This window comes from Marmota monax, unplaced genomic scaffold, assembly GCF_021218885.2.
Source record: "Marmota monax isolate L192 unplaced genomic scaffold, Marmota_monax_Labrador192_F-V1.1 WCK01_AAM20220418_F8-fsc00002, whole genome shotgun sequence".
NCBI classification, from domain to species: Eukaryota; Metazoa; Chordata; class Mammalia; order Rodentia; family Sciuridae; genus Marmota; species Marmota monax.
In genome coordinates, this window is record NW_026693571.1 from 35,346,997 (window position 1) to 35,359,080 (window position 12,084).

Below are 12,084 nucleotides of genomic sequence, written 5' to 3' on the forward strand. Positions count from 1 at the left end.
CAATGATGAAATTCAGATTGATTAGTACACATTTCAACTGTTTTCAACAATGAGGCATTTACTGTCATATGGCAAATGACCTCAGATGGAGAAGAAGAAGAGTCATACTATAGCCTTGTCCTCTCTGCCACATGACACTAGTCAATTCTTTGAGTATTTTTGTGAGTTCATGAAAAAACAACACAGTTTATTCTAAATAAAGATAAAGCAAAAATATAACCTATATTTCATATTCCAACCTAGCATTTCAGAACATTTCATTAAGAAAAAAAAGTAGGGCAGTTTATAGTGGCCCACATGTCTCAAAGAATAAAAGAATTCACACAATCCCGCAACTTCTCCAAGAGAGCGGGAGAGAAATGGAACATGCACATCCATTGAAAAGGTTTCAGAAGGTCACAGAATCTCTGTCTTGGACAGTTGTTGAAGGTATTTCCAATACCTTTAAAGCCAGCTCATAAAAACTCAAATGTATAGACACCGAACAAAGCTATAAGGAACACAAAGAGTCAGGGAAATGTGACACAACTGAAGAACAAAATAAATGTCTAATAACCTACCATCAAGAAACAAGGAACTATGAATTACTTGACAAGAAATTCAAAATAATAATGTTTGCTCAGTAAGCTATAAGATAGCACAAATAGACAAAGTCAAGAAAACTTTGTGAACAAACGGAGAATAAAAGCAAAGAAGTAGAAAATGTAAAAAATGAACCAAACAGAAATTCCAGAGTTCAATAACATATTACCTAAACTGACAAATAAAGAGTTTTAGTAGCAGATTTGATAGAGCAAAAGAATCTGCAAATTCAAAGATAAGTCATTTGAAACTACTCATTAGAAGATCAAAAAGGAAAAAGAATGAGGAGAATTTATGGGCCTTTTGGAACACTATCAAGTGAATCAGAATGTTTCAAAAAGAGATTCCAACATGTATATATTCTTAATGTAGCACTTCAAAATTTATCCAACAAAATAATAAAGCTAACGTGACAGAACTCAGGGAAAGGATGGAAACAATCCAATTTTCTCATGATCACCATCTGTTCCCCTCTCCGCATTTCACTCTATGCTTAGAAATAAGAGTATTAACCACTTCTCAGACTATGATACAAACACCCCCTGAGAAGGGCTATATTTCTCATCATAGCCAAAGCTGGTTGTCTTATGACTGAAGAGGAGTGAACATAATTAAATATTTCTATTTCAATGATCATGAGCCAAGATACTATAGTGATAATATAATATTTGTAGTAAGCTCCCTCAACTTTCCGCTAGTTCTGATGCATCTTCCTTTAAGCTTCAATTTGTCTCCTCTTTCTCAGTAATTCTACCCTTATTTTCAAATCAGTTACTGCTCTAACCACTAAAAGCTGCTTGTTTTTGGTTAAGTCACTAAATTTCTCTGATACTTCCTGCCTGCAGGTAGAGGGAGGTTTCTTTGAAATTCCTTTTATATCTAAATGTCAGTGAGTCTGGGTTCTTTGGTGCTCTGCATCAGTAAAATGTTGATTTTTGTATTAATTAAAATTATCAACATATTATGGTAGCTGAATTATGACTATGTCAATGTCCAACTTTATAGATTAAGTGAGTTTATATAAGCCTATGAATATCGAAAAGGGATGAAGGTATCATGAGAATTTTCAACTGCTCTTCTCTTTAGCCCTGTAGGGAGAGAGGAGCTCTCCACCTCCATTTCTTAAATATTTGACTTCCTTTGGTAAATACCATGTTCTAAAGTTTCCTTTAACCCTCTCTCTCTCTTTAATATAAAGATATTTTAAAAATTTAATTGGTGCATTATAATTACTATATATAATGGTGGAAATCATCATTACATATTTGAACATGCACACAATACAACAATATAATTTGGTAAATTTCATTCATCAATACCTCTTTCCTCCTATCCTCCCTTCTCTAGTTCCCTTCCTCTACTCTATTAGTCTTCCTTCTAGTTTCATAAGATCCCATCCCTTTTTTCCTCTTTTTCTCTTTATATAAACATTGACTTCCTAGTTTGGCTTATTTCACTTAATATAATATAATGCTCTCAAGTTCCTTCATTTTCCTGAAAATGACACAGTTTCATTTTTCTTTGTGGCTGAATAAAACCCCATTGTGTGTGTGTGTGTGTGTGTAGGTGTGTGTGTGTATATATATATATACACACACACACACACACCACAATTCTTTTTTCATTCATCTGTTAACAGACTCTTAAGCTGGTTCCATATTTGGCTATTGTGAATTGTGCTGTTACAAACATATACAACTATAAATGCTAACTTTAGTACTTGAGGATAAATACTGAGGTGTTATATAACTGGATCATATGGTGGTTCCATTACTAATCTTTTGAGAAACCTATATATTGATTTTTATAGTGGTTTTACTAATTTACAATCCCAGTAATAGTGCATAAGGATTCCTTTATCATCACTCCTGAGTTAACAACAGTGAGACACTGAAAATCACAAGCTCATGTCTCTGAGCCAAGGGAATGCCTGGGTTAAACCTAATTTGTACAGTTTTTAGATTCAGAGCCAATAAAAAAAGGAGATTTCCAGACTTCTGCAAATTGGCAGGGAATAAATGATACTCTTTGGAATTAGGACAGGAAAGCCTGTCAGAAAGCACATTATTCTTCAAAGAATTCAATTTTAAAACAATAGATAAAGCTACTGAGTACTTATGGTATGGCAAGAGCTACGGATGATTCCACTTAGTACTCATAAAATTCTAGGGACTAAATAATATTATTATTTTCATTTCACAGATGAGGAAACAGAGGTTATCAGGAGTTAAACAGTTGCTCAAAGTGATAACGTTTGTCAAAATTCATAATCTTTTTTGAAAATAATTCAAGATGTTAAACGTTTTAAGACTAAACACAATTTGAAGCATGGTTCTTCTTAAAAAGTGTTTTCATGTTTTAAGGAAATATTCTGTATTTAGTATAACCTTAAAAGTGATAAAGCAAGTGTTTAAGTATTTTCCTTAAACCATATGTGAGTGTGTGTGTGTGTGTGTGTGTGTGTGTGTATGTATGTATGTATTTACAATTTCAAAATATCATTAACCTCTCTAAAGGACATGCACTCACTCACCTCTGGGAAAATCAGTTTGCAAATACTCTCTGCCAAAGTGTGAAGATAGACTCGGCTCCGACTGGTCTTTCTTTGTGGAAGTGCTCCTTGTACATTCTTCTCAGGGATGTCTTGACAGATGGGCAGGGCTGCTTTGCAGCTCTCTGCACCTCCTGCTACCTCCTCTGCTGGATCTTTAGGAACCTGACCTGGGGCCAGTAAGGAGAAAGGACATTCCCCTGTAATCTTGAGATCCTTGAGCTTTGTGCAGAACATGATGCTGGCGCTGTCTCTGCTGTGATTTCCTCTGGCTGAACTGCTGTCCTGATAAGCAACAGCCACTATCAATTCAAGGACACTGTTGACCGGTGTGTCTGTGGGCAAAGAGAACAGAAAGAGGACTAAGAGGAATGACCTTTTACACTTACGAAAACAAGAGGAAGACAGGTGCCAGAAAATAAAGACCATAGAGTCATATCATTTTCAAGTAAATAATTATATATATATATATATATATATATATATATATATATATATATATATATATATATATATTTTTTTTTTTGCAGGTACCAATTACAAAATGGGTAGAACATCTGGCAAAGATATTTAATATGTGCACATTTAATATACTACTGTAGTAAAATACTTGCTTTTAGTATTTTAACATTTGTCAAATAAAATGTTTTTTTCTAAAATGTTCTTAACACAAACTACTAATTTTTATTTTTATAATCCATTTGCTCTAGTTTGATTCCTTAACAGTGGAATACCATGCCAAAAATTCAAGTCTAAATCTATATTTTATTAGTTTTATTACTTTATTCCATCATTATTCCATTCTTCTTTCTAAAAAAATATGAATTGTATAAACCAATATCTCCTAAAAAATACCTAAAGAAGAAAGTATATATGGAAAGACATAATGATGCCCAATGTTATGTTTTTGGACCTGGAATATGGAATTTCAGATGAAAAACAAGATTAGTAAAAATGACTACTGCAAATGAAAATATTTATCACTATAAATAGCAAAATAACTTTAAAATATTATCGTAAGAATTAATTTCTCTTCAAAGAACTCCTCATGACTAAGAACATATGGAATTTTCAGGTGTCTGAGGATCCATATATAGAGAACACTTGGATAAATCAAGAAAGATTCTCTTTCCAGGCCCACTAAACTCATATACATCTCCATTCCTGCATATTCTCCCTTCTACTTTTTTGTCGATGTCATGGTTGTAAATCTCCACATAATTCATAACTCAATTATTGCTAGTTAATTGTCACTAAAACTGTCTAGTTTGAATTCAACACATCATTAACAACACTAATGATCTTTGACTGGATCCACCAACTCTTTTCTACTCTAAAGAAAAAAGAAAACCTTAAGGAATAATGGAAAAGAACCCACAGCTACAAATTCCCTACAATGTGTGTGACACAGTTTTGGGACTCTATATTTATAACTAATCCTATCAGCAACCATATGACACAGGTATTATTATCCCCAAAGGGCCAGAGGCTCCAAAGCTCAGGTCATTTTCTTGCAAGTGAAAAGCTAGAAACTGACAGGGCTAGTGTTGCAATTGTAGGTCTATCTGACTTCTGAGCCAACCTGTTTTCTATTACCCAGACTAATTCCAAGTAACACCAATTTCTACATAATCAGGCTTAGTCTATAAACTAAGATAAGTTTATCTGAAAAAAAAAAACATGGCCTACAAGTTTATATTAAAAACAATTAGGAATCTGTATCTTCTGTCATTTGGATAATGGTATCTGAATCATCCAACACACAGTTTTATATTTCAATCTTTAGTACTGGAATGTGATCTTTTTCTTTTTCTTTTCGGTGTTTTTCAATGACCTGATATATTCTCAGTATGTATGTAAATTGTCACAGGTAAGTTATCTTATCAGATCTGAACAATGGACAATTCATTTTTCTGAATGGAGAAAAATAAGAAAACTAAATTCAACACTGGACACCCAGGAGGTGACATGCATATCAGATACAGGGACACTATGGATGCTGCCAGAAGCTATCAGAATGTGTTGTCATTTAAAGTTATACCCCAATTCTGTGATCACATGCAATTTATGAATCAATAGGGCACATAGGAAGATTCTATGTGTTCAAGAGCAGAAAATATATTCTGCCCAAAGGGAATGGAATTATTTATCTCAACCATTCACTGAGGCAGGCCAAAGGTCATAAAGTGATGGGGAACAGCTATATGAATTCTCAAAGACCTAAAAGTCTAAAGTTTCCAGCCACATTCTCTTTGAGCCTTCATTCAATAAAAATCCATATCTCCATTTTTATCACATCTCAACATAATGCTAATATTATCTTACTATTATTGTTTACTGACTTTTAAACTTCTATTTTTTATTTTTACTAACTTCTATTTTGATTTATGGTCTAAATCTGTAATGAGTAAACATTTTCTGTAAAGGGCCGGCTTTGCAGGTTATGCAGCCTTGTTTGCAACTACTAAATTCTACTGTTGCAGCATGAAAACAGCCATGGACCCTAAACAAAGGAGTGAGCATGGATACATTCCATTAAAATCTTATTTGTAAAATCAGGCTGCAAATCTGATCATTTGCTGACCCCTGGTTGTAAAAAACTGAGTAAGTTAAATGAAACATTTTGATCTGACTATAAGGCCAGAGTTACTTTTTCATATTCATTTCCTGCTTTTTTTTCTTTCTAAAAGAAGCAACTATGTGCATCTAACTCTTGTTGTTTGTAGTGCTAGGGACTAAACTCGGGGGGCCTCCTGCATGCTTGGCAAATGCTCTTCCCCTAAGCTACATACCAGGTCTATGGATCCACTTTTTGTAAAACTTGAAAATAATCAAACAGATTGTGGTGGATAATCTTAAATACCTATTTATTTTAAAAAATAAAAATGCCAATATTTGCATCAATGCTAACAAGAAAGAATGGTAACTGAATGTCATAATTTCAATTATCTCAAAATATAACTACAAAGACTAGCAAAAGAAGATACTCTAAAAATGAAGGCAATGAGAAAGAGAATATTATAGATTGCATCTGACAAAAATATGGAACTTCTTTCTAAAATAAATTATTATAATACATATTAGAATTCTAGTATTGGACTTAGATGTTTGGCAGAATACAGCTTATGATAACTCTTCTACTAAATTTAGTCTCTCATTCACATTGGATTTGAACTCTGGGAACCAAACTCAACATTTTAATTCTTATCTGTCTACTCATTCTGATTCTAGATGTATACAACTGACCAATCAACCTCTCTCGAAATTCTTTCTTTTCCTGTATTGCATAGTACCCTAATTTACAGAAAATGTCCCTGTTTTTTGTTTTGTTTTTAATCAACTTAAAAAGGGCAACAGGAAATGAGTTATGCTTACTTCAACATTAGTTAAGTGTTTAGTCTCATTAAGTCACATGTGTATAAACAAATAAATTAGCATTCTTCATGGTTGTAATTTCTGGTGAAATTACACACGGACCTTGTACAGGAAACCTATGTTCATCTTGGTTTCTTGGTTTGTCAACGAGGAATTTTTGGTTTCTTGGTCGACAAACCAGGAATACAGAGTACATTCTTCCGTTAAACTAGTGATGATTTTTATAAGTAACATCAGCAACAATTTCAGAAATGGTTCCCTTAGTTGATGAACTCAGAACACAGAGGATTAAAGAAATGTAGTAACATATTAAGGGGAAAATAAATTAGAATAATAAACTTGATGACAAGACACTGATGAGCAGCAGGATCATTTGTTCTCAGAAATGTAGAGAAGTACTTGCTATCCCAAAAGTTGAAGATTAAACCATTTCCAAATATAGTGAATGTTTTCTCACTTTTACTAGTCAGTGATTAACTTTGCTGGGCTGAGAATAATGACCCAGCTACCAGCCTTATCCTCATAATCAGAGACATTATTGTTCAGGTAAGGGGACTCTCTACTGAAACTTTAATTAACCATGAACACCTTGTTTACTTCATGTAACAAAATCATGTGGACCTGAGGAAAACACTACTGACACTAAATGCCTCTTTTATAACAGCAGATTTCAAAATTAGAAATAGGTGCTTGGTGCTGTGGCACAAACCTGTAATACCAGTAATTCAGGAGACTGAGAAAAGAGGATTGCAAGATTGAGGACAGCCTGGATAATTTGTTGAGACCCTGTCTCAAAATAATTTTTAAAAGGTCTATGGATGTAGCTCAGTAGTAGAACATTTGCCTAATACCCATGAAATCTTGAGTTTAATCACCAGTACCATCACCAAAAAAAAAAAAAAGAAAGAAAAGAAAGAAAAAGAAGAAAAGAAAAGAAAGAAGAAATGGGGCTTGAGGGGTGGGGTGTGATGGCTGGACAGCATTAGAACTGAGTCTCCATCGTAAACGCAAGTAACTATATCCAATGTTTAATATCAGACCTAAAGCCTGAACATGCCAAATCTTGACTAAAGAGAAAATATGTTTTACAATCAAATCTCAAATCCAGACGTTTAATAGCAGCCAATAGAAGACTCAAGACCAAATTGTTTTGGTAAGGATAAAATTTGCATACACCAGGACAAACCATAGCACCTGTTTTCATAAACAAACATGAGAAAAAAAGAGCTTAATTTTCAGGTAGACTGAAAGTCTAGAAAGTTTTCCTTCCTTAAGTATTGAAAAAAACATGCCAGGTATGGTGGCGCACACCTGTAATCCCAGCAGCTTGGGAGGCTGAAGCAGGAGAATCACAAGTTCAAAGCCAGCCTCAGCAAAAGTGAGGGGCTAAGCAACTCAGTGAGACCCTGTCTCTAATTTAACACAAAGTAGGGCTGGGGATGTGGCTTAGTGGTCAAGTGCCTCTGAGTTCAATTCCTGGTGCCTCTCCCCCAAATAAGAAAAATAAATAAATAAAATCCCCAAAATAAGTCTTTTAGAATTCACTGTGCAGTAGGAAATGTTTACAGAACTTTCTATGTGCTATATCAGGAAAGCAGCACAAAGTAGTAGAAAAATTGGAGAACGTCTCCAAGTTTCTCCAATACTAAGTTTAAAAAAAAAATTAAAAAGCAAACCCAATTCTGACTCCTTTATCATGTCCTTCCTTCCTAGCATTATCATTATGTTTTATTGTTACACTTCTTGAGAGATCATGCCTATGGAATCTGTTCAATTCCTTAATTCATATTTATTCCTAAGTCCCAAACTCTCTGGTTTTTGCTTCCAGTGTGTTACTGAAACCACCGTGTTAAATTCAATGATGCCTAAAAGTTAAAACTCAAGACTCTTTTGACTTTTAATATACTTGGATTCTCCATTCATTTGTATTTTCTTTTTCATAATCTTGACTCCAGTACATTTTTTGATATCACTGGATTATCTCCTACTTCATATAGTTCATTCCATAAATATTTACAATGCCCTGCTATGTACCAGGCATTCTGTATCAGCGGGAGATGCACAAGGGACTTCCCCTGCTCTCAAAGAAGTTTGCATCCCAGTAGGAAAACTATTTCTGGGACATCAGTCCCAAGTGTGGCATGTGCCACAACGAGAGGAAGCACACAGTGTTCTCTAGGAATGCAAATCAGACATCCAAATTTATTCCCATAAGAAATCAGAGCCAAGCCAGGGAAAGAGTTCCAGAAAGAAGTGCATGCTTGGAGATAAAGACAGATCCAGTAATACCTAATCTGCAATATGAAATGAGATAATTCTAGGCTAATGGAAATACAGTGTGTGAGAGAACAAAGTGATAGGAGTGAGAGATAAAAGAAGTAGAGGTCAGGATTTTGCAAGGTTCTGAAAACCACATTAAACAAGTTGAAACTCCATTTTATGGGCAATCAATTAAATAAGTGAGAAGCAAGTTTGTGAATAACTTAGGCTGTATTTTCAAAAGATGTTTTGAGATATATAATGAAAAATGATTCAAAGTTGGAGAGATGGCAGAGCTGTGTCAGGCTGAAATGGTGACCCTGAGGATGAGAAAGTAGACCAACTGCAGAAAAATTTTTGAGAGAATCCATAGGTCTTGCCTACGAACTGGCTATGGGTTCCAAAGGAGAGGAAATCCTGTTAAAAATTTTTTTGGAAAGTTATCTCTGCTATTTCTTCAAAAGTTAACATAAGGGAAAACAAACTCCAATTTATGTTACTGAATAGAACATTCACATTTTCAATAGACTATATCGGTATTCAACTAGAAGCTGTCTCCAGATAGTTTTAAGAAGACTGGAGGGTACCTCTATTGCATTTCTGAAACTAACGAAGTCTTCCAAGACAAAGAGGTCAATGACATCACTTCCAAAGATCAAATGCAGCAGGTATCCCCTCCCAGTCCAATGGCATCTGCCTTGCTAACACTACATTAGTGAACACAAGTTATGTTTAATTAAAACATTAATTCTTCATTAAAAATAAGATGAGTATAATCCTCAGTCTTTTTCATCATCCTCTGACCTCTTTGAATTTAGTATACTATATGATAAGGAGATAACTCTAAAACATTTTCTGGTTTTCAGTCTGGTTAACAAAATGTTTACAGAATGTTTTATAACTAATTAAATATCAGAACCTGTGGAAGTATGAATCCTAATTATATATGTTTATTAAACTAATGTGATTATCACTTATACATATACTTAATACATCTTTGAATTAGATATTATTGCCATTTGTGGTGGGTCATGTAGGCTTTGAGGAAATTGGATAAACTTTTCAATATTTTATTCCTAAAATATATAAAACAACCTCTTGTGGTCCTTGCTATGGTTCTCATCATAGTTATATTGCTAAGATAGTTCTTTACATATACTTTGGCATTTAAAAATATAGTTACTAAAAATGTACTGATTATTTTGAAATGAATTAAGGAGAAATATAATTCCTTTTTAATCCTACAAAAGCCTTTTTGTTTTCCACTATTTGCAAATGGGAATCATATATTTCTATAATGTGAATTGGCTCAGATGCAACTATAAAGAGGGAAATGATGTCAGTATGAAGTGGCACTTGCTAGATCTCCTTCACCCACACTCATCGCCTGAGCTGTATCTGACCAGAGACCCTATCTTGGAAGTACTTACTACTATACTGTAGTCTTCATTAGAATTAAATTGTCTTTCTACTAAGTTTATACCATTTTTAGGATTGTTAACACTTTACTTAGTGCTCATAGATATTGAAAGGTTTCACCCAAAACATTTTCTTCCCATAGTCCTTTTATTTTTAGTGCACAGTTTTGCAGCATCTGAGATTTTACAAGAACACATATCACATTACAGCAGAAATGTCTCCACCCTCAACAATTTTGACTTACATTTGCAAGCAGGGCAAAAAGCCAACTTAACTATCTGGAAAAAGCTGTCAATACAGTTCCATTTTCTAAAATCCCACAGATTTGACAGTGACTTAATTAAAAAAAACCCTTCATTAGTAAACAATTGGTCTGACTGATACATTTCATTTAAGGGACATTATGAGTGGATGATCACAAGACTTTGTAACTTCTCCATTTTCTCTTTTAAATTTTTCTCTGACAGGAAGGCTTGGAAGTACACCCTTTAAATCGGTGACATCAATATATATATAATACATAAATATCAACATAAACACATACTTCAATACACTTATTTTTGCTCTTCTTCAAAGGGGACTTTTTTGAGGCTCTTGAAAGTACATGTATGTGTGTATGTGTGAGTGTATGTGTCTCATGAATGCAGGCAATTAGAATGGGAGACTTTAAGATTTGGAGGGATAGGTTCACATAAAGGTAGATATCATGCTCAGAAGTGCCCTGAGCTAATGGGGTTAGTGCAGAGGTTAAGAATTTAAAAGATCAAATGTTCCTCTGCCATGTACTACCTTTGTGACCTTGGTCAAGGTCTTAGCCAAATTCACCTCAATTTTCTCCATCTGAGAAGTAAGAATACTAATAGCAACAATATCATAAATGTGTTATGAGATTAAACCAAGCAATACATAGAGGAGCTGGGGATGTAGCTCATTGGTACAGAGTTTGCATAACTTGTGTAAGGTCCTGTGATTGATCCATAATATCGCCAAAAAATACCGATGTGATTCTGCAATTCGTATATGGGGTAAAAATGGGGGTTCATAACCCAATTGAGTCAAATGTATGAAAGATGATATATCATGAGATTTGTAATGTTTTGAACAACCAATAAAAAAAAGTGAAAAAAAAGAAACTCTGTGGGACATGCAGAATATAAGGGCAAGGGTGAGATGAATACTACTAATAATAAAAGCCAACATTTATAAAAAAAATATCGCCAAAAAATAATAAAAAAAGGACGGAAGAAAGAAAGAAAGGAAAGCAAAGAGCAATAAAAAACAAGAAAAAAGTCCTAGCATCCAGAATGCACTGAACACATTTTGACTATCATAATTCCTATTTGGGAGTAGTATAGCATTGAAAAATTTCTTCACTTCACTGTGCTTCTGCCATTTAACCCCCCAAATGGTAAAGTGGTGATGAAACAGTGTTAAATTATGGATTAAAGAAAATATACGTAAGATGGTTAGTTTTGGCTGGCACCGACAGATCCATAATTTAAAAAGAAAAAAAGAAATCCATTCTTGTATTCAAGTCTTAAGTCATTTGCTTTGCAAAACGTATGATGTTTCTTCTCCTAGGTATGTAGTCAATTTTCTACAACAGAGATAATATTTATCAGTGTCTGGCTGATAATTTTAGAACAGATCATGCAATAAATGCTTTGGGTACCTACAGCCAACTGGAAACGCTCATTGCATTCTGCTGATTTTAACAGACATCACTAAATAAATAATTAACACATTCATGCTATCTTCTCAGGAAGATCCAGGAATGTTTTATATCACTTAGCAAAGCCTATTTAAGGGTACTGTGATATAACCAAGTGCTTTGTATTTTACAAATAAAAAAATCTCCACTGAAGAACATTAATAAATACTAGGAAAGTAATATCTAT

General features: G+C 34.0%; 1 protein-coding gene across 8 annotated transcripts in view; it reads right to left on the minus strand.

Moving 5' to 3' along the window:
* Gucy1a1 (guanylate cyclase 1 soluble subunit alpha 1) overlaps nt 1–12,084 on the minus strand; it is a 61,356-nt gene that overhangs the window by 26,692 nt on the left and 22,580 nt on the right. For all 8 annotated transcript variants that reach the window (XM_046459072.2, XM_046459073.2, XM_046459076.2 and 5 more), the window contains one exon: nt 3,116–3,468. In XM_046459072.2, coding sequence (XP_046315028.1) covers nt 3,116–3,370 — 255 coding nt within the window. In that variant the 5' untranslated portion in view covers nt 3,371–3,468. The remainder of the gene's footprint in view (nt 1–3,115; nt 3,469–12,084) is intronic.